This window comes from Narcine bancroftii, chromosome 14 (genome assembly GCF_036971445.1).
Source record: "Narcine bancroftii isolate sNarBan1 chromosome 14, sNarBan1.hap1, whole genome shotgun sequence".
Lineage (NCBI taxonomy): Eukaryota > Metazoa > Chordata > Chondrichthyes > Torpediniformes > Narcinidae > Narcine > Narcine bancroftii.
Window position 1 is genome coordinate 47767142 of NC_091482.1, and position 24025 is coordinate 47791166.

Here is a 24025-nt window from a genome sequence, read left to right on the forward strand (position 1 = left end):
TGAAGATTGCCTGAATTATTGATCAGAATCAGGATAGGGATACAGTGGAGAATTCGAAGAGATTTTTAAAAATCTTCTTTACCATCTAAATGTGAAATCAGGAGAATAGTGTCATTGGGCCCAGAGACCACTGACAAGCTGGGTTCACCACCCTTAAATGAATGACCAAGCCCTCTCCCCTCCCCCAGAGCTGTATGCACCCAAGCTGCAGATAACATCAAACCTGCATCCACCCAACCAAGCCCTGAAAGACTTTTATATGTTTCAATGGAATCAAAGCAAATCTGTGATAAGATTTGGAGGAGTCTTTACAAAGTAGAAATCCTTTTAATGAAAAAGCAAAACATTTATTTTTTTTTAAAAACACTAAATTTTGAATAATTCACTGGATCTGACTGCACCTGTTACAAGAAGAACAGAAATTAACAGTGCATAATGTCATTGACATGAAATGTTGTCTTCTCCAAAGAAGCCTATTGGTTGGTTGTGTACAGTATGTTCTATGTGGACACCAAGGCTAATTCCAGATTATCTTAACATTCAACCACAATTGTGACAAAAATGATAATTGTTAAGAAGCTGCAGAAATAACTTTGCAATTTAAGAAGTCCAGTTTTACAAAGCTACCAAACCAAAAAAAAGGAGACGGAGAAACTCTATTTTAAAGAGTATGGGAAATAGCATTAAAAATATATACAATGAACTTCAAATTACATTAGGGTTAGGGTTAGGGATAGTATACATTTAAATCAAATAGGCTGAAGGAAACCGACTGAAGTAGTTCAGAGACAGCTTGGGTCTGCTTTTGATCAAATTAACACAAGTAACCTTGACAATGAAACTGGTTAGAGATCCATGAGATCTATAGGTAATACAAAACTGGGACAGTACAGAGGATGAGGATTTACAGAAGCGTTCAGATCAACCTTGCACTGACAATTTAATATTAACAAATGCATGGTATTAGAGCAGAGAAAATGTATACAAATGCTTGACTGTCCATTGAAAACAGCTCAAGACTGAGGCAGATGTAATAACGCACACATCACTCCCAATATCAAGCGAATGAGGCAAAGTAATTTAAAAAAATTTGGACTCTACAGCCAAAAGAGTGCAGTTTGTACAGTACATTTTCCTATATCCGAAACAAACCGAAGAAAGATCACAGTTAGCATCAGCCATTGCCGGTCACCAACACCTCCCCACCAACGATCCACAACACCTCCCCAGCGCCACCAGTCCCGACTATGGTTCCCGCTCCTGCCCGTGGTTCTCGCTCTTGCTCGGGAGGCCGCTCTCCTTGATGACACTGGGACAAAGGATTCTTCCATCCGCTTGCGACTGGGAGACAGTGGCATGCAGTTTGTAAACCAAGTACAGCAGAGGGTAAAGAAGAAATGGAAAGAGAGAGGGGAGGGAGTTACTTGAAATGAGGACAATCAGTGTTCTAATTTCTCCCCTTGCGCTGCCTGACCTGCTGGCTTCCTCCAGTCACTCACTGATAGCTCGAGTTTACAGCCTGCTTCTCTGAGCCAACATCCAGCCATTCAGCGTCTGTCTTCCAGACTGGTTCTGAGCTCTGCTGTTACAAACTGGCACTAACAGAGTGTCAGACCACCCCACATGGGTAAGTCGGGTGATAAATCTTTTTGAAATTGTGATATCATGTCGGTGCCGCAAAAAAGTTTGGTTAATGGAACATTTCAGTTAACAAAACTTCGGATAAGGGGAAACATACTGTACTGAGATTTTCTAATGAGGCAACACAAATTAAAAAGCCAAACTCTAAACTCAAGGAGGAATCCAATTGCCCTTAACATCAAGGATAAAACCAAAATCAACAGGAGAAAAACTGTTCACGTCCAGCAGAAAGGAACACCATTGTACTGTTGGCAACTGAACAGCTTAGCTTTGAGGACATTGCAGAAGTTCTTCAGCATTTAGGCCAAACCATCTTTGGTTATTTTAATAATGACCCCTTCCATCTGAAGCAGAGATGGTCACCAATGATGCACAATGTTCAACTCATTTTGAAACTCCTCAGTAGATGAAAGACTCCATCCCTGCATAGATCAAGACCTGGATTGGTCCCTCGAACCAATACTCATTTGCTATTAGATGCATTGCAGCAAAATATACAAAATTCTGGTCAACTTGATGAGGCAAATGCAGGAATGGTGCCTTCCCAAGTGCACTGTCTAGACACTGTTCAGTGTCTCAGCGAGAAAGATAGGAAAAATATTTCTCTGCTCAATAGGCCTGGGAAACTGGGTTGCTGAATGTATTTAAGATAGAAATCAATGGCCTTTTAGATAGTTGAGTGATCTGAAGCAATTATAAATAGGTTATTCTGAGAGAGGAGGTAACCCACAAGTTTACTGAATGGTGGAGTAGGCACAAGGGCCTGAAAAGCATCTTCACATTTCAATTTTTAATGAAGACAATATTCAAGCATAGCTGATATATAGCAAGCAAAGCCTAGTGTATAAATATAAGGCAACATCCATCTCTTTTGAATATAAATAAGATGACTTAACAACCATGATATCAAGAGAAATTGGGGATTGATGACAAACACCAATGATAGGAATTTCCAGACCAGTGTGGTTACCTCAGGTAAAAAGGATCCAACTTAACTGGACAGCTTTGCAGACATTTTGTACTAAATTGCATAATCTGAAACTAAAACTGAAGAATAAAAAACAGAGAGGCTGGAATCTTGAGCAAATGATGAGAAGTGGCCCTGAGGCAAATCCTAGATTGACACCTGGTTGCCAGAAGCTAGTCGCCAGCACCTTGCTGTGAGTGCTTCAGCCGCCAAGCCCAACGCTGGTCCTCTGTTGTGTTCTGCGACCCTATAGGCTCCCCTCCCGAGCTTATCCTTTGGCAGGAGGGAGAGTAGATTCTTCCACTCCAGTGCCTTGCACCAGTCCACTGGATTTCACAACACTCGTGACCTGGGCAGCCAAGCATGGGCACAGTTACCTTGGGCATGGACCTCCGTGGGTCTTTGAAATTTAAAGAAGACTAGCAGGCTCTGTTCTACAGGCAGTTTAAACCCGCATGCAGCTGTGAGGGAGTGCTGAAAGATGCCCCACTGTTCCCCTGCTTCTCCTTCTCCCAGGTCTATTACAGCATCATCTCCCATTCCTTGTCCCATTTACTCGTTTATCTAGGTACTGTCATAATCTCAGTTAACCGCTCTGCTACTACTAACCACGCTAACTACATTGTCATGCATTTTAACGACTTGGATGACAAACAACAGTGGGCCCTGGAGTATACAACAGTCTCCGATCTGAGTAACAATGATGCAACCTGACAGAGTGCTCTCCAGAGTACACCTGTAGAAATGTTCTAGAGTCCGTGGTGACATGCTAAGTCTCTTCAAACTCCTCATGAAGTATAGCCACTGGAATTCAGCTCCAAGAAATGTCTGAAAGAGTCCTGGAATCATGTAGCACCCAAACTGATCATTAAGTACCGATTTGTATTAATATTTATATTTATATTAAACCTATTTAACACTTAGTTTGCAACTATTCCTGATCTCCAGTCAGAATGAGATCTAGCTGCGTGATGTCAGAACAACCATCTTTCACAGTGGAAAGGAACCCCATCACCCTGGTCACAATCTCTTAAGTCATTTCTGATCTCAGCATCAGACACACTTGCCCCTCATCACATCCTTTCTGGAGGGATCGCTCCTTCCATGACTTCCTTGTCCATGCATCCCTCCCCATCAATCTCCTCCCAGATCTTCTCCACTGCCAATGTAAACAAAGAACAGCCTAGATGGTCTACAGCAGTCATTTTCAAACTTTTTTCTTTCCACTCTCATACCACCTTAAGCAATTCCTTACTAATCACAGAGCACCTATGGCATAGGGAATATTTAAAGTGTTATGTGAGTGGAAAGAAAAAGTTTGAAAACCACTGGTCTCCAGTCAAATGGTATGAAGACAGAATTTTCTAATTTTACAGTCCCCTCTCTCTTCCTCTGTCCCCCTTCCATTCTACCCCTTTGTTTGTCCCTTTCCCCATCCTCTCTAACACAGCCCCCATCCATTCTCATCCCACTCCTCTTTGGTTCCATCACTTTTCACTCCCATTTACCCACTGGACTCTTCAGTTCTCTTTTTCTCCCACACCTCTCTTCAGTTCCAACAGGTCTCATTTTAAACCACTACCTTCTCTTCTATTAGATTTCACCACTAGCAGACCTTATCTTCAAATCATCTGCTCCACGACCCCACTCCCCAACCTCTGTATGACTCCCCTAACCCCCTTGGTTCTCATGCCTCTCTTTCCCTTTGACATCTACCAATCCACTGCCTCTGTCCTTCATGCTTTTTCTCTTGCCTGTACCACCAATCCCACATGGGCCTGTCCTGGTCCTCCCACCCTGTTCACTTGCAGTGTAAATTGACTGTGGTGCATAGGTGAGTAGTAGAATCTGGCAAAGTTAATGGAAATGTAGGGAGAATTTTTAAAAATGGGATTAAAAAAAGATGCTGAACCACTGAGATTTCTGAATAGTCGAACGATTATCAGCCTTACTGTAATTTTCAAAATGGGACACAATGTACGGAATTATTTAGTGGCTTTAACAGAACAACAGACTTTTTTTTTTAAACATTATAATAAAAATTAGACAAAAGGAAAGTACAGCAAGCAACTTAAAAGATAATGAGCAGATTGGCCTTAATGCTGAGGGAAACAGGAAAGAGGCCTTGCTGGGCTTTCACAAAGATTCAGTGAAGCCTCCTCTTGGTGACTTTGCACCGTTTTGGTTTCCATATCGAAGGAAAGATGCCTTTGAGCCAGTGCATCACAGATTTACAAGTTAGACTATAAAAAGTGGTTGAGGAAAAAAAGGCTTATAATTAGTGGCGTTCCTAACAGAAATCTCATTGAGAAATACTAAGGTTCCAGGAGGGGTTATCAGAGTGTGCGAGCAGCTGTTTCTGTTTGGTGGAATGTCTGCAATTAGGGAGCATAGTTTCAGGACAAAGCATGGGCTATTTTGGACCAAGGAGAAATGTTGTTACATGTTGGGATGTAAAGCTTTTGACTTCAAGAGGACTGCGAATATTGCCATACATTCAAGGCTGAAAGCAGAAAACTTATGATCCAGAGCATTTTATAGCCTGCCAGGAAAAAGCAGAGTTGAGGCAGAGATCAGCCATGATCTTACTGAATGGTGTGGGAGTTCTGAGGGGCTAAGTGTCCTGCTTCTGCAATGATTTAGGTTGTTAGTTACTTATCCGGGCTGCTTACGTGAGGCCAGAACAGAGGGTCCCAGCTGATACCCAAGAAGCTCTATACAATCTCGCCAATGATTTTCTAACACACATCTTCTGCTTCCTATTATTGTTAACTCTACTCAAAATGAAAGAAATGTAAACAAACCGGGCAAAATCAGAAATATTAAATAAATAATGAACAAAGTAAGGGTCCTTAAATGAGTCCCTGATTGAGTTTGTCATTGAGGAGTCTGATGGTGGAGGGGTAGCAGCTGTTCCTTAACTTGGGAGGTACAAGACGTGGTGCCTCGACCTCTTTCCTGATGGCAGCGGTGAAACTGAGCAAGTCTTGGATGGTGTGGATCCTTGATGATTGCTGGTGCTCTCCGACTGCAACATTCCATGCATGTGTTCTCAATGGTGGGGAGTGTTTTGCTTGCGATACATTGGGTTGTGTCCACAAACCTGCAGAGCCTTCCAATCAGAGGTACTGGTGCTCCCATAGCAGTTCATGACGTTGCTGGTCCGCACACCTTCCACTGCACATCTGTAGAAGTTCCCAAGGTTTCTGATGTCACACCGAACCTCCGCAAACTCCTGAGGAAGGGGAGACACTGAAATGTTTTCTTCACGATGGGTCCAGGAAAGATGCTCCAAGATAATGACCCAGAATCATTTAAATTTGCTCACCCTCTTCACTCTGATGCCCCAATGATCACTAGATCATACACCTCTGGATTTTCCTTCCTGAAGTCTATAATCAGATCCTTGGTCTTGGTGACAGTGAGTAAGAGGTTGGCTGTTACACCATTCACCCAAGTTTTCAATCTCCCTCCCGCACGCTGACTCATCGCCACATTTTATACAGCCCACTAAATGTGGCATCAGAAGATTTGTTCATGTTGTTCTCGTGAGTGTAAAGCAAGTAGAGCAAAGAGCTAAGAATGCAGCCCAATGGTGCTCCTGTGCTGATGGAGATTGTGGAGATGTTCTTGCCAATCTGCAGTGACTGGGTCTGGAGGTGAGGAAATCCAGGATCCAGTTACTCAGTGGGGTACTGAGTCCGCTGATTAGTTTGGAAGGGATGATGGTGTCTAATGCCAATCTGTGATTGATCAAGAGCATCCTCATAATCCGCAACTAATTCCAACTATTGACCATTGTTGCTAATTTATAAACAAAAAGTTTTTGCAGACATCCACATCAGTCCTTAATATCCCCATTTCATTAAGCAAAAGAATGTGAGGCAGCAAACAATCTGGTGCAGATTTAATTGTAAAAGAACATTCTATCCCTCTTGCCCTGGCTCTGAATCCCACTTTAATAAAATATAGGAACTTGTGGAATGCACTTTATGGTGCAGATGAAGAAATGCTCCTTTTTTTGTTCACTGGCCAGATATTTTAACTCACCCACCAACTGCAGAGAACATGGGGCACAGCAACCCTACAAAAGAGGGCTAAGCATATGAAATGACCCTCCTTCCCTCATCCAGTTCAACGCCAAGCATCACTCTGTATAAACATAAATATTCACGTGACATTTACCACATTACCAAAACAAGTAGTGGGAATAGCAATGATCAGGTTAAAATACAATTTAAACCACAAATCAAGGAAATAGCAATTTCTAAAATAAAGAAAAGGTTTAAAGCCACCTGATGCTTTGAACCATCAGTCACTCCTGTCCAGTTTGTAATTAATAATATAATGTTCCTCTTTTACCAAGAAACATCGATCTAGTCCAGTATTTCTCAACCTGTGGTCAAACTCACCAGCCTAACCCAGCACTCCGCCTCCACCCACATCCCCCCCCCCCTCCACCCACAACCCCCTCCCAAAATTAGTGGCCCATGGGTCTACAGTAAATAAAGGAATACTTAATGGCCAGTGAGTGGGGCAAAAAAGTTGAAAATCATTGATAGAAACAAGTCTTCTTCCCACGAGCAGTGAGAATGTTGAACCACCAAAGAAACTGCTCAGACTAACGTTCCGAGACTTCCACATGCACAATATATTTATTTGTATTGAGGAAATAGTTGTCCTGCATATGTATTGTTTTCTGTATGCGTGTTATGTCTGGTGGAATGTCTGTGTGTTTTGCACGAGGACTGAAGAATGCTATTTCGTCAGGTTGTACAATCAGATGCCAATAAACTTGGCTTGAAAAGTGAACAGTCTGCAGATGCTAGGACCTTCAGCAAACAAATAAAAGCCAGAGACTCAGATTATGCAGCATCATGAAGAGAAATAAACAGTCCAATGTTTTGATGCTGGGGTCCTTCTGAGTCCAAAAGTGGAAGGGACCAAGCATTAAAAAAGAGAGCTAGGGAATGTATACGAAACAAATGAAGGCAGGAGAAGTGGAGAAGAGGGTAAAGGAAAAGAAAGGGGGGGCAGGGTGGGAAAGAGAAATTAGCAATAAAAAGTACCAGAATAGGTAGAGGACAGATGGAACTGGATGGGTGTGGGAGTTACCTTTCACAAAATTTGGCTATAAACTACCGAGGAAGAAAAGAAGAACATGTGCAGTTCCCACATTTTACGTTTTGCCTCACTGTAGCAATAGAGGAGGCTGACGACACCCAGCACTGAGGGAATGGCCAATGGAATGTATATGGTGGGAAAAGGGAGTTCCCGTCAACTCTTGTGGACTGAGAGTAAGTACTCAGCAAAGCAGTTTCCCCGATCGGCATTTAGTCTCATTGATGTGGAGGCCAGAGGGCACCGAATGCAGTGGATTAGAGTAAATGTGAAACTCTGCCGGCCATGGACAAAACTGCCTGAGTACAAGAATCAAGATGTTTTCACAAGAGTAAAAGAAGAACAGTGAAACCACTATATGAATTACTACTTTACAAGGCAGAGCTTTAAAGTATTAACTAGTGTGTCCATAAATCAATTAATTCATGTTTTAATGAGAAGCTGCCTCAGAAAATCCATTTCCCGATTTTCAGGCTAAATTATGGTCTGTTCCACTCGCTTTCCAACAATTCTTGCCGCTCCCACAAATAATTGATGGAATATAGGTCTTGCCTGGCAATGTTGCTGTGGTAACTTATTTTATGCAAAATATCTTTGTGGAAAAACACATGGTAGGTAATCTTGCTCGAGTTAAACACAAATATCATGTCTACTTATGTTATCGCTGAGCACCATCTGCTGGTTCTTTTATAAATGAGCATCTGTCGGCCTCACATAGAGACTTTAAGGAACTTGGGAGTTTTAATGGCATAACACCAGGAAGAACTAAACAATAAGGGTGACTCAGCTCATTAAGTTAGGTGATTTTTAGTTTTGCTTCCACCTGGCCTACGTTCACTTTTCTATCCTTCACCATGAACAAAACAGGAAAAAAGTACTATTAACTTACAAATATTCTGCATACTTAAGTTAAATTTAGACATACAGCTCGGTAACAGGCCACTCTGGCCCACAAGTCCATGCTGCCCAATTTATACCCAATTAACCTACACCCCGATACATTGTCTGGGGAAAACCCCAGACAGACATGGGGAGAAGGTACAAACTTCTTTCAGACAGCACGGAATTCGAACCACGGTCCCAATTGCTGCCATTGCACCATCCACTACTCCGATCACACTGTCCCACTCCACAATTTTATTTAAAATGTTGGATGGTAAGTAGTCACTGCGTATTCGTTTTCTTGTGTTTTAAATCATGATTTGCAACAACTTATTAAATATCAACCATATAAGCGTCCAGTATTTCTCAACCTGTGGTCAAACTCACCAGCCTAACCCAGCACTCCGCCTCCACCCACACCCCCTTGTTAATTTTAAGCCCAGATTACTCTTCCTTTGAAAATGTATTTTAATCATTTATCACCCACATTGCTATTGTTACTCAGGTCTTAAATTGAACCCTTTTAGGAGGACATAAACTTACAATTATTGGGTATGGAATTTCACGCATGCATGTTCTAAACATGAAGAATGATTGCTGAGAAAGGTCTTGCTTTTGCTTGGCCCATTTACAAGCCCTGGCAATTCTGATTCAGGCCAGCCTCAATAAAGTCTCACGTCACTGGCTGGTGTTCAGCAAGTCCATAAACACAGTGAAAACCACCAGTTCAATGGACAATAATTAGTGATTGTAAATTCATGGCCTCTTTCCTCCTTTTGCAAAATTATATTTATTTTCAAAATATCCCCTGCAGCTCTACGGGTGGAACATTCAATCTCATTGTCCTGTTGCTTCTTAATACTCCTTGGTAAATAAAATCTAACACAGCAAAATGAATTGTAGTATATTGTTCTGAATCGGAGATTGTACATTCTAAGCCTCACTATCAACTTGAGTACATAAACTCTATTTATGCTACAGAACAAAAGACAACTGCACCACTGAAGTCAGGTTCCACCCATTTGTTCAAGTGGATCGCCGATCATCATGAGACTATCTGGCCCCAAATCTCTGGCCGAGGAAAAATACCAGAGGGTTGTTAACTCGGCCTATGACATCATAGGCACCAGACTTCACTCCATCGACAGCATCCACAAACGTGTCTTCAAAAAAGCAACCTCTATCCTCAAAGACCCCCACCACCCAAACCAGGCCCTCTTCACTCTGCTACCATCGTGGAAAAGGTACAGGAGCCTAAAGACGAGCCCTCTATGAAGGTTTGCACTGTGACGCTGGTGCAAAAACACTGAATTTTGTGACATGTTCATGACAATAAATTCTGAAGGAAATATTTCCAGTGTTGTGACCTTCATACTTCCCTCAAATACAACTAAAAAAGTAAAATTAATTAATTTGATGATTGACAGCCATACAAGTACAGATGATCACAGAATCACAGAATGATGCAGTACAGGAGGCTGCCATTCAGCGTGCTGTGCTGTTTAATCCAATTATTTTCAATCATCTTTCAAAGGTTAGATTTCCTTGCTGCACATTGCAATATTATTTTGTCAATTACTTTAAATTTTTACAAATCCTTTTGCATCTGGAAGTTCCTTTTTATATTCTCTGTCAAAATCAAATGTAATTTTCTGCCATTACTCTTTCATCTACTCCAATTTTAGCTTTCTATGCTGAGGCCCAATGGGCTCATCTTCTATCTGCAGCCTTCCAACTTGTTTTCCAGATGAAGAGCCCAGGCCTCAAACATTGGTTACCGTTTACTTCCTATGGCTGTTTTGTGACAACCTGATTTTCTCCAGCACATTTGCGTATTGCACTTCACCCCAGCAGCTGCAGATTTTCCTGCTTAACTTGCTTCGTGTCTGTAACACATCTGGCCATTTCCTCTATGACATTCATCTGCGATATTTTCCTCTCCATTAGGACAGTCTGACCTGTTGGGCGCATCCCAAAGTGTGGCAACTCATGACACCATTTCCCCCCTTTTGCATCATACCCTTCTAAACATCCCTGACCACAGGACCGCCACAACTCATTCCCCTGGCAACCTTGGACTCACCCTGCATGGACATTCCCTTTGTCCAATTCATCCCTCTGCAACTAAAACTCCCAGTTTTGACTTGGAGTCTCTGACTTGAAGTATTAACTCTTTCTATGGACTTGTATGACCTGCTGAGGGTTTCCAGAATTTTCTGTCTATACAGGTGCCTAACCTTCTATCCGGGGTCGTCGGGATCGGACACCTGCTGTTGTTCAGAATCTTCCGGATTTCGGGATCATTTTGATTTCCATTCCTTTAAGCCCACCCAAGTCACTTTCTGCATCCACCCTCCCACCCGAGTCGCGCTGCCGTCTCCCCCCCTCGCCACCTGAGTCACACTGCCGTGTCTCTCCACTCGCCTGAGTTGCGATGCCATGGCTCTCCCCCAAGCCGCCCAAGTCTCACTGCCATCTCTCCCTCTCCCAGTTGCGCTGCCACCTCTCTCTCCCCCCCCACCCCCACCACCTGCTGTACCAGCACCAGGAGAACGGCCCCCTTCTCAGTTCCCCTGCGCTGGCACAGCAGTTTCAGCTGTGTGGGGGATTATGGGTAGTGACAATGGCCACTCAGCCGCCACGTGGCCAACTGAAAGCGTCGCCATATATGGGCATCATATATGCGATTCGCCACATATGGGCATCATATATGCGATTCGGAGGTGCTTATAATGTAGCCGAATGCAACAAGATACACGAGTTGAGCTAGGGTCACATCAAGTCAAGTGCCAAACTCCACCTTTGATGAGCAGATGTCATCTACCGAAAAAAGTGCTAGTTTTTGGAGGTTGCCAGTTTTCGGAATTCCAGATAAAACCTGTATTTCAATTTTCTAGCATTTGCAATTTTTTCTTTTTATATAAATTTCTGTACCTCAAATTCCTTTCACAGCTTCTCTACTCTAATACAAGACCAAGCCGAGCTTCTCCAGTTATTATATATAAATGAAGTCCTCAATTACCTGAGACATTTTGGTAACTCTCCTGTACATCTTCTCCTTTCCCCTTAAACTCTCCTCCGATGTAGTGCACAGAAGTTAAATACAGTGTTCGAGTTGAATCCTCGCCAGCTTCATAAGGATTACTTCAGCTTCCTTACTTTTGAACTATATTCCTTTGAGTGATGGACCTTTTCAGTGAAGAAGCAGCCCTTTCAGTCCAACCTGCCTCTGCCAACCAAGCTGCCTTTATTTGATCCCTGTCCCTCTAAATCTTTCTTATGAATCAGTCTTTTTGCCTTTTAAACATTGTTATGATTACTCACTCTCCCATTTCTTCTGATAGCTCACCCTATCACCCTCTGTGTGGAAAAAGGTGCCCTTTAAACCTTTCCTTTCTCACTTTAAAACTACACTTTTTACTTTTAGACTCCCCTAGGTGTCACTACTGCGCAATTGCTCAGCAAAATGAGGTGTAAGGCACTCCTTCGTGCGAGAGCCAACAGGTCACCCTTACGCAAGGTTTAACCTCCCAGTCAGGGTCATGCGAAGCCATGGATTGCAGATTTTTACAGGCAGATTCTATAAATTGGAATTTATGGTTGTGAAACTAAAAACACTGGGCAGATGAATCTGCTGATCAATGGCCAGGGTTACCCGTCCAGTGTGGACACTGCGGCTGAAGAAGGCGACGGGAAACCACTTCAGTATTTTTCCCTTGAATTATGAACTCAACATCAACTACAGTCTCAGCTCAAAGATGGAGCCTTCACCAATGGAGAACAGGGGAGGCAACAACTACAATTCGGAGGGTCAGGGATCGTGATGGATGGAGAGACATGATCGCCCACGCCCAACGGCAAGGCACCTGAATGATGATGATGAACCTGAGAAAAAAGAAAATGACAATTTATTTTATCCATGCGCCTCATGATTTTGGAGATCTCTACAAGGACACTCCTCAACCTATACCATCCCAGGGAGTAAAGTCCCAGCCTATCCAGTCTCTCCTTATAATACAAGCCTTCCAGCCTTAGTAACATTCGCACAAATCTTTTCTTCACTCATTTCATTTAAATTACATCTTTCTTATAGCTGAACGACCCAAACTGCATGCAATTCTTCAAGCATGGTCGCATCAACATCTTGTACAGTTTTTTTTAAATTTAAATTTAGACTACAGCACGGTAACAGGCCATTTCGGTCCACGAGTCCATGCCACCCCATTAACCTATACCCCCTATAAGTTTTGAAAGGTGGGAGGAAACCAGAGCCCCTGGAGAACACAGGGGGAACGTACAAACTCTTACAGACACGGCAGGATTCAAATCCCTGTCCAGACCCAATCACTGGCGTAGTAAGAGCATTGCACTACCACTATGCCAAATGTGCCACCCTGTAGAATGATGTCCCCCACCTGCAGTTCTGTGCACAGATTGATAAAGGCAAACCTGCCAAATTTCTCCTTCCCAGTCTGTTAACTTGTGATATCATTTTCGTGTAAATATGCACCTGAATCGCATGATCTCCGTTCTATAATAGTCTCCAGGGTCCTACCCTATCCAAGTCAAAGTTAAATTCCATCTGCCAACCCTAGCCTCTCTTTTCCAGTTCATCTGCTAATAATCTTTGACAACCTTCTTCACTGCCTATCATACCAAGTTTGGAGTCATCTGCGAATGTACTTCCCATATGGAAACATAGAATATTACAGCACATAAAACAGGCCCTTCTAATCATGCTGAACTATTAATCTGCCCAGTCCCACTGACCTGTACCCAGTCCATAACCCTCCAATCTGTCCAAATTTTTCTTAAATTTTAAAATTGAGCCTGCATTCACCACTTCAGCTGGCAGCTCACTCCACGCTCCCACTACTGTGTGTAGAAGTTATATATATATAGCCATATATATATATAACCACACAGCACAGAACAGGCCAGTTCGGCCCTACTAGTCCATGCCATAACAAATCCCCACCCTCCTAGTCCCACTGACCAGCACCCGGTCCATACTCCTCCAGTCCTCTCCATGTAACTATCCAGTCTTTCCTTAAATGTAAGCAATGATCCCGCCTCAACCACGTCTGCTGGAAGCTCATTCCACATCCCCACCACCCTTTGCGTAAAGAAATTTCCCCTCATGTTCCCCTTATGATTTTTCCCCTTCAATCTTAAATCATGCCCTCTAGCTTAAATCTCCCCCACTCTTAATTGAAAAAGCCTATCCACATTTACTCTGTCTGTCCCTTTTAAAGTCTTAAACACCTCTATCAAGTCCCCCCTCAATCTTCTACGCTCCAGAGAAAAAAGCTCCAGTCTACACAACATTTCCCTGTAACTCAAACCCTGAAATCCTGTCAACATTCTCGTGAACCTTCTCTGCACTCTCTCTATTTTGTTTATATCTTTCCTATAATTTGGTGACCAAAACTGTACACAGTACTCCAAATTTGGCCTCACCAATGCCTTGTACAATTTCATCATAACCTCCCTACTCCTGAATTCAATACTCCGATTTATGAAGGCCAACATTCCAAATGCCTTCTTCACCACACCATCTACCCGAGAATCAGCCTTGAGGGTAATATTTACCATAACTCCTAAATCCCTTTGTTGCTCTGCACTCCTCAATTGTCTACCATTTAATGCATATGACCTATTTAGATTTGCCTTTCCAAAATGTAACACCTCACACTTATCTGTATTAAATTCCATCAGCCATTTCTCAGCCCACACCTCCAGCTTTCCTAAATCACCTTTTAATCTATGGTAATCTTCCTCACTGCCCACAACACCACCAATCTTTGTATCATCCGCAAACTTGCTTATGCAATTCTCCACCCCTACTTCCAGATCGTTAATATATATAACAAACAATAGTGGACCCAGGACTGATCCCTGAGAAACTCCACTAGTCACCGGCCTCCAATTGGACAAACAATTTTCTACCACTACTCTCTGACACCTCCCATCCAACCATTGCTGAATCCATTTCACTACCTCCTTATTTATACCTAATGCCTCCATCTTTTTTCCTAACCTCCTGTGGGGAACTTTGTCAAAAGCTTTACCAAAGTCTAAATAGACAACATCCACAGCTTTCCCTTCATCAACCTTTTTTGTAACCCCCTCAAAAAACTCAATCAGGTTTGTCAAGCATGATCTACCCCTGACAAAACAATGCTGATTACTCCCTATCAATCCCTGTACCAAATATTTGTAAATAGCATCCCTCAGAACACTTTCCATCAACTTGCCCACCACAGACGTCAGACTCACGGGCCTATAATTCCCAGGTTTACATTTGGACCCTTTCTTAAACAGTGGAACCACATGCGCCACCCTCCAATCCTTTGGCACTACCCCCATGGCCAGTGACATCCTAAATATCTCTGTTAATGGCCCCACTATCTGTCCACTAGCCTCCCTGAGTGTCCTTGGGAATATTTTGTCCGGTCCCGGAGATTTATCCACCTTTATCTTTTTCAACACAGCTATCACTACCTCCTCAGTTATCCTTATATGCTTCAGGACCTCCCCACTATTTTTCTTTACTTCAACTGGTTCAATATTTTTTTCCCTAGTGAATACCGAGGCAAAGAAATCATTCAAAATTACCCCCATTTCCTCTGACTTCTCACTCAGCCTACCCTCGCTATCTACAAGGGTTCCAATTTTATCCCTCACTAATCTTTTACTTTTAATGTACCTATAGAAACCCTTTGTATTTATTTTTTCTCTGTCTGCCAAAGCCTCTTTGTGCCTTTCTTTGGCCTTTCTAATTTCTTTCTTAAGATTCCTTCTACACTCTTTGTAGTCCTTCTTCAAATTCTCAGCTCCCTGCTCTTTATACCTCTTGTACACCTCCCTTTTTCTCCTAACCAAATTTCCAATATTCCTCAAAAACCAAGCCTCCTTATGACTTCCAGCCTTTCCTTTGATCCTCACTGGGACATATCTACTCTGTACCCTCAAAATTTCTTTTTTGAATATCCTCCATTTTTCACTTACATCCTTACCTGAAAATATCCTGTCCCACTCAATACTCCCCAAATCCCTTCTTATTCCTTCGAAATTTGCTCTTCTCCAATCTAGAACTTCAACTTTAGGCCCCTCCTTGCTTTTCTCTAAAACTACCCTAAAACTAAGAGAGTTATAATCACAAGACCCAATTGGTTCTCCAACATTAATGTCCGATACCTAACCTAGCTCGTTCCCTAACAGGAGATCCAGTATTATACAGTCCCGAGCCGGTTCCTGAGTTCCCTCTTAACTTCACCCCTTTCATCCTTAACCCATGTCCTCTGGTTTGTATCTTACCTAGTAATTACATTGTCATCCAATTAAATATAGATGACAAATAGTAGTCCCAGCACGAGTCCCTGTGGCATACCACTGGTCACAGGCCTCTTTTCTGAATAATAAATCTTCACTAGCATCCTCTGACTTTTACAGTCAAGCCAATTTTGTACCTAATTAACTAGCTTATTCCAGATCCCATGCGATCTGACCTTCTGGAACAGTCTATCACACGGGACTTATTCATAATGCCAAAACTTTCATACACTTCTGAACAGTTTAATTGTTTTTATCTTGCAAACTACAAAGATCTATTAAACTAGGTCATACAAATGTCAGTGTTCCTATGCCCTCCATTCCCCATTCAATTCAGATTACCTTTCCTCAAGCTTCCTGCCAAAATATATTACTTTCTCCTTCCCCAGGATTAATTCCTTCTGCCCACTTCAACCACGTCACAACTAACATGTGACTTTCAGACGCATGCAAACATCACAATTATGGAAAGCTCTGCCTTGAATACAGAAGAGCAGTGATCCTCATACTAATTCCTGGGAAATGCCACCACATCTTTGTCACACTGAACGAGAATTTCACACAGAATTAGGAGGAGGAATGAGGTATTTGGCCCTTCCAGCCATCATTTATCAAGATCACTGCTAACCTTGCTCCGCAGCATCTGCTGAGTCCCGATCCAGAAGTCTATCCGTCTGTTTTTAATATACTCTACAACCCTCCTGAGTATAGAATTCCAAATATTCATCACTTTACAAATGAAGAAATTTCTCTGAATTAGGCTTAAATGGCTTACCCTTTATTCTGAGACTGAACCCCAATTATCAACTCACCTTACCTGCATCCAGCTTGTTGAGTTTTATACATGACAGTGAATTCCTTAGATAATACACAGACCAGGTCACACCATCTTTCCACAGGTGACAAACCTACACCATCTTTCCACAGGTGACAAACCTACCATGATGGGGGAGTCTAGGAAAAGAGGCCACAATTTCTTTAGCCAGAGGATTGAGAGTCTGTGGAACTTGTTGCCATAAGTGATGCCTGAAGTGAGGTCGTTTAATGTATATAAGACAGAAATTGACAGGAATTTCATTAGTCAGGGCATCAAAGGTTATGGGGAGAAGGCCGAGGAGTGGGGTTGAGTGACAAGGATCAGCTCATGATTACATGGCAGAGCAGACCTGACAGGCCGATTGGCCACCTTCTGCACTTCTATCTTGTGATCTCTGAAACCAGTTTAATTAATCTTTATTACATTTGCTCTTTAGCAGATTTTTTTTTTTTTAAACAGTGAGATCAGAAATGTACACAATACTCCAAGTGCAGTTTCACCAGGGCCTTGCACATCTCCATACATCTTTACTCTTGTCATAAAATAATGGCCGACATGCAATTGGCCTTCCTAGTCACTTGCTAGCCTTCACTTTAGCTTTTAATCATTGGTGTAAGGATGCCTCAGTCCCTTTAAACATCAACAAATTTGCCACCTTTCAAAAAAATACTCTGCTTTCACGGGTCAAGCAGCATTTGTGGGAGAAAAAGAATGCTCAATGTTTTGGGCCGAAACATCTCTATAATAATGGGTTCTGGGTCAAAAGGCAGCTCAACCCGCTGAGTTCCTGTGTTTAGCTTCAAATTCCAACATCTGCAGTCTCTGTATTTTTGTGTTTTGTTTTACCAGAGTAGGCAACCTCCCATTTTTCCACATTCTGCCAAGTTCTCACTCAACTACTTATCTTGTCCATCTGCCTATGAAGCCTCTTCGGATTGTCCTCCCTAATTATAATTTCAACTAATTTTGATTCAGTGGAAAATTTGGGAATCTGACACATGGTCACCTCAGTGAGTCACCAAACTAGCTGGCATCCAAGCACCACTCTTTGTGGTAACCTGCCTCAGGATTGTACATGAACTGCACTGAACACTGCAGTTCTGCTTCGGGAAGATGTAATTCCCCTTTAAGAGTGCTGATTTACACCAAGCCTATTTCTCCTAACCCCAATGGATTAGAGTCTGTTTGATTGGCTTGTAGCCCTCAAGTTTACCTCCTCCCCTTTGCTTGCGACTTCTGCACGTCATGCACAAATCCACAACAGTGATTATTCTTCAAAAACATTGAGTTCATTGTATTGGAGCATCTTGAGGTTATGAATGGAGCTGCGTAAATGCAAGCTTTGCGTTTAATTTTGGCATCTCTTCTTTAAAAATGATTCCAGAAATGAAGATGAAGTCTACAGTTGCCTGAAAAGAGCAGAACTTGGTTTTATCAAAGTTGAGGACAAGGTCTGAAAGGTCAAGGCAAAGCTACCAGTTACGATAATTTCAAAGAAACAACAGAAATAATCGCATTACAGTAAAATAGTTACTATTATGTACGGGTAAATTGAATGAGGCGGATGATTTTAGTTCCAGAAACCCCTAACCTCGTGTTGGATGGTGACAACAGGCTGAGGGAGCATGCACGGGCTCAATTCCAGCTCCACAGCATGGCGGCAACATCCGGATCAGTGCTGAGATTGGGCCTGCAGCATCGCTTGCCACTCCTGGCTTACGCCAAGTTTTTATACAGCGGGCAGGGATTCACACTCGCATCAGATGGCGGTCACAACTGTTGTCCAGATCAAGGCAGTGGTGCTTATGGTAACCGCAGGAGAGGTAATTGGGAAAGGGAGAGGAGTGTCAGTGGCAACGGGAACATATGACCAAGGAGAACATAATGGTTACTCAGGTGGAGCTAAGACAGTTACTGCAATCATGGAGGCAGCTCTGACGAGCACAGAGTGACTAGTAAGAAGTAAAACACAAAAGTCTGCAGACGCCGCGGTTGATGTAAAAACAATGCTGGAGAAACTCAGCAGGTCGAGCAGAGTCCTTTATATAGCAAAGATAAAAATACATAACCATCATTTCGGGCTTGAGTCCTTCATCAAGATATGGAAAAATATTGGCAGGCATCTGAATGAAAGGGTAAGGCGGAGGTATGATGGCAAAGGCAGAAAGTAATAGGTGGAGAAGGAAGGGGGCACAGCAGCAAGCAAGGAGAGGAGGGATAGCTAGGTAAATAGAGAGGGAAGGGGGTGGAGAACTGACAGGGGGAAAGGTGAGCAGGTTAGCAGAAACTGGAAAAGTCGATGTTAACGCCATCGGGCTGGAGAGTGCCTGGGCCAGATTCCCATTAGCCTGTCAAAAGTCCAAGCAACTCCTGGATTGGCAGGAAGCCACTGAGAAAGAATCCAATTTGCCTGTTAGTTTACAACATGAGAAACCCAATTTGACCATTATCATGGTTAATCATTTTACTTTGCCTTTAACATGTTTTCCAAAATGACAGAGTAGCATTTTTTCCACTTTATCTTTTTTATTAATTCCTATTTTCACACATGAAAATACATGAATGATAGTGGGAGTAGAAGGAGTGGTGGCGAGGGAAGACCACTGCTTTAATTTTTTTCTGAAGTGCACTGCAAAAATAGTTTGGATTCACACTGACACATGATTTTATTCTGTATTAACTGGACAATGGACAAAACACCATCACAATCCACCCATCCTCAATAGACAGAATAGGTGATGTAAAAGGGCGTCCAAATCTTTGATGAAGCAACAAAATGAGAGCAGTCACCTTCATTGTGAAAGATCTTGTGAAATGTTGAATAGAGAATTAAAATAAAATAGACACAATCCATTCTCAGTCTTGCACTCGTTTATTCAATAAGAATGGAAGACATATCCACTTCATGAACAAGAGTTCAGAATTATTTATTGTCACCCTTTTTTTGGTCATATTAGTACTCACCTGGAGGTAAAGTAGGTTTAATAGTTATTGCTCATTTTCAAGGGATTTTAAGGAACTCCAATTATTTAAGTCTCTCATAACGAGACAAACTTACCAGTCATGGAACTTTCTGATGTGGACAGCTGCTCTCTGAGTTTCTCAACATCATCTGGATGAACTTGATCATACAAAGTGCTTCCAAACCATTCAGACTGTGGATGGTTTAAAACGGGTGTAACAGAGTCTGATACGTAGATGACTCTGCCTGTCTCAGACGCAGCGACAAAAAGGAATCCATCTGCTGCCTCCAAAATTAGATGCTTCAATTCCTTGGAAGAGAAAGAAAATTTATATAAATAAAGATGACAAGATAACATTCATTCCACAATATTTATTGATATCACACTTTCAATGTTTCTGCAATGACCCTTCATAAAATTGTAAATAATATTGACCAGACCAATCACAAAAAAGTCATTCCTGAGCCAAGGTTGGTCCTTGATGAACATTAAAATGACAGGAGATTAAATTCTCTGGCATTTAAATGAACAAGATGATCTCAATGAAATAAACAGGAGTCTTCCAGAGCTCTCACACAATGGATGCTGTTTTCACGAGGCGACATGCTCTAAAACCAAAGGTCATTAGGTCAGTGATTTAGCATTCCAGTCATGCAACATGCTCTTCAGCCCATCCTGCAAATGCTAGTTCATTATAACTAAAGTTCCAACATTTGGTCCCAACTTTTGCGCCTTAGCAATTCAAAAATGCTTGTTTTTTTTTAAATATTGTGAGAGTACCTGGCTCTACTACCTTCTCAGGCAGTATATTCTAAATGGTAAGGGCAAAAAAAAATCTGCTCCCCTCTTTCCTCATCTTCAACCTTCAGGTTTTAGACAAGTCTGGCTATGAAGAACTGTTTCTCACTATCCATTCTATTTTGACCCACATTATTTTGCATTGAGCCCTCTTTCAGCCTTTTCTGCTTCTAAAAAAAAACTAAGCACAGCTTGAACATCTCCTGTCGTAACTGAGAGGCTTCATCCCAGGTAACCTCCTAACGCATCTCTCTGTACATTCGCCCTTCCTATTAAGATGCCCACCAGAACTTACACCTAGCTGTGTATTAAGACTTTCCAAGTTTGCAGACGACACAAAGCTGGGTGGCATTGTAAGCTGTGAAGAGGCTTACAAGTGGGTGGGTGAGTGGGCAAATGCATGGCAATATAATGTGGATAAGTGTGTGGTTATCCACTTTGGAAGAAAGAATGGGAGGGCTGAGTACTATCTTAATGGTATCCAATTAGGAAAAGGGGAGATGCAAAGAGATCTGGGTGTCACTGTGCATCAGTCATTAAAAGTGGGCAGACAGGTGCAGCAAGCAGTAAAAAAGGCGAATGGTATGTTGGCGTTCATATCAAGAGGATCGAGTTCAGAAGCAGAGAGATATTGATGCAGTTGTACACGACCTTGGTGAGACCTCACCTGGAGTATTATGTTCAGTTTTGGTCTCCTTATCTGAGGAAGGACATCACTGCCATGGAGAGAGTGCAGAAAAGGTTGACCAGATTGATTCCAGGGATGGCGGGACTTGCATATGAAGAAAGGCTAGAACGACTGGGCTTGTACTCGCTGGAGTTTAGACGATTAAGAGGAGATTTAATAGAAGCGATCAAAATCCTTAAGGGATTTGACAGGCTAGATGCAGGAAGATTGTTCCCAATGATGAGTGAGTCTAGAACCAGGGGTCATAGTTTAAGAATAAAGGGGAAGTCCTTTAGGACTGAGATGAGGAAGAATTTTTTTCACTCAGAGGGTGGTGAATTTATGAATTCTCTGCCACAGGAAGTGATTGAGGCCGGTTCCATAGCTATATTTAAGAGAGAGTTAGATTTAGTACTTGTGACTAGGGGAATCAGGGGGTATGGAGAGAGAACTGGAACAGGGTACTGAGTGGATGATCAGCCATGATCAAAATGAATGGGGGTGCAAGCTTGAAGGGCCAAATGGCCTACTCCTACACCTATTTTCTATGTTACCTCCTCGTTCTAAATTCCAGCTGATGAAGGTCAGCATCCCATATGCCTTCGACTGGTGCTGTCACCATGAACATTGAAATGAGGAAAAAAAATTCTTTGCTCAAGAATTCTCTGTCCCAGAATGCTGTGGACACATTATGATTGTTAGATTACTGGAGGCGAGGTTATAAACTGACATTGATACGGAAGATTACGCAGTGATCTTACTGACAACTACAGCAAACTCCAGGCATTGTGCAGCCTTAACCTGTTCCTGCTATAACTCAGGATCCTACTCAGGAGGCATAATTCACCTGTGTTCTCACATCTTAATGTGCAAGATGCTATTTATATTTTAATAGGCCTGTAACAAATTGTGTAGTAGCCTTTAATGTATAGCCAGTGCATTCTTCATAAATCCCTTCCATTCAGCAGGTTGAAAAATGCACTTCAGTGAAAAGAAAGCTCATTTGCATGTCAGATTTTTTTTTAATTGTTTTAAGAAGCTTTTACAACACAATGGATAAGACCAAGATCTAGTACAGTCCTCTGGAAAGTTGCAGCAATAACCTTCCTTTTAAGACATTATTTTATATATTTTTTTCTCTATAGCAATTCAATGCACTGCAAGCATAAATAACACACCTTTCTCAAGTGCTCTTAATTTTCAGCCCTTAAAAATTAAGTCTTAAATGATAACCCACTCAAAAATTGACATCTCCATACAACTTCTCGAGTCAACGGGTAGATTCCCATGGGGGAGAAGGACAAGAGAAATAAAAGATAAGGAGATGACCTGAACAATTGAAAGAATAGTGTTTAATAGAGGAGACACAAAGGGACAGATAACAGATCGATAATACAAGAACCAGGCTGATTTCAGGAAGTTTAGAGACAAGTGAAAAGAGAGTCAAAGAGAGTATGAAAAGATTGGTCACAAACATAAAATGTCAACCAAACCATCCATTTACTAATTATAAGCATGTGGTAGTGCCGATCAGAGTCAAAAAGAGATCTACATGGAAAGAAAAGCCATGGGTGAAGTACGAAATGTAGGCTTTAATTCAGCTTTAACAAAGAACAAAGGTGGTGGCACCTCAAAATGCTAAATTATAAAGATGGAACAGAAGCTAATATATAAAACTGAATGTCACCTGGTACAGATGGGATGCATTTAAATTACAGAGGGAAGAAGGGAGAAAATTGCAGCTGCCCTGGCTATAAACTACCAACTGGAGGACTGGAGTATTCCAAATGTTACATCCTCATTCAAAACAAAAGTGCAGCTCCTTTTTTAAAAAAAAGAAGCACTGACTATTTTTAAGTGGTAAGAGATTTGAAAGTTTGGATGTCCAAAACCACTTTGGATTTCACAAATCACTCAAGCCTATCTGTGGGGAAGCAGGAAATTGGGAAGGCACATTTCCCACAAAGGAGACAGAGTACGAGATTAAAAATGTTTTGCTACAGAAACATAGGGCCCTGATGAGTCAGCATTTAGAGCAGCATGTACAATTTTGCTTTTAATTTCCTATGGATGCTTCTAATAACAAAGCCAAGAATCTCATGAGTTCTTTTTGGAAATTAATAGCCTTTTCAGTTGTGGCCTGCATTTAAAGACGTGTGCATGCATTTCACCCCATGTCTCAGTTGCTACACCCTGCAGTGTACACATTAATTCTCCTCATTCCTCCTGCCAAAATGTTCCACTTCTCATATTACCGTATTACATTTCATTTGACAATGACCTTCTCAAACCCATTAACATCTTTCATTAGTTTATTTATTTATATCACTACGGACTTCACTGCCATAAATATGTTAACACCATGTCCACCAAATTCTCTTCTGTCATTAAGTCAACTTGATATTTATGTAATCACCAACTTGGTTAACAGTGTGTTTTAATTTTCCTAACAGGTTTATTATATCCAACAAGTACACAATAATAATGGCACTTCCTTCATCAAATCTTCGCATTTCTTAGTTTTAGTGGTTAATTTAAAAAATGATCATAGAACATGGTAGCACAATACAGGCCCATCAACCCACTATGTTAACCTATTGCACAACAATCTAATTTTTCCCTAGCTCACATCCATAACACTCCACTTTGTGCCTATCCAAGAGTATTTCAATGTCCCTATTGAACCAGCCTCCATCACCACCCCAGGCACCCACCACTAAAAACCTACCTCTGACGTCAGCCCTAAAAGTTCATCCACCTCCTTAAACCCATGTGGCTCTTCTATCATCTGCAATACAGGGTATGCTCTTTTCCAAAGGTCAATCAATCTTCCC

The 24025-nt window shown here is 41.9% G+C and overlaps 1 protein-coding gene across 10 annotated transcripts in view; it reads right to left on the minus strand.

Moving 5' to 3' along the window:
- Positions 1–24025, minus strand: part of arnt2 (aryl-hydrocarbon receptor nuclear translocator 2) — a 347931-nt gene that overhangs the window by 286087 nt on the left and 37819 nt on the right. For all 10 annotated transcript variants that reach the window (XR_011348485.1, XM_069910315.1, XM_069910319.1 and 7 more), the window contains one exon: positions 19822–20035. Coding sequence is in view for 9 of the 10 variants with exons in the window: in XM_069910315.1 (XP_069766416.1) it covers positions 19822–20035 (214 nt within the window). In the remaining variant the exon portion in view is untranslated. The remainder of the gene's footprint in view (positions 1–19821; positions 20036–24025) is intronic.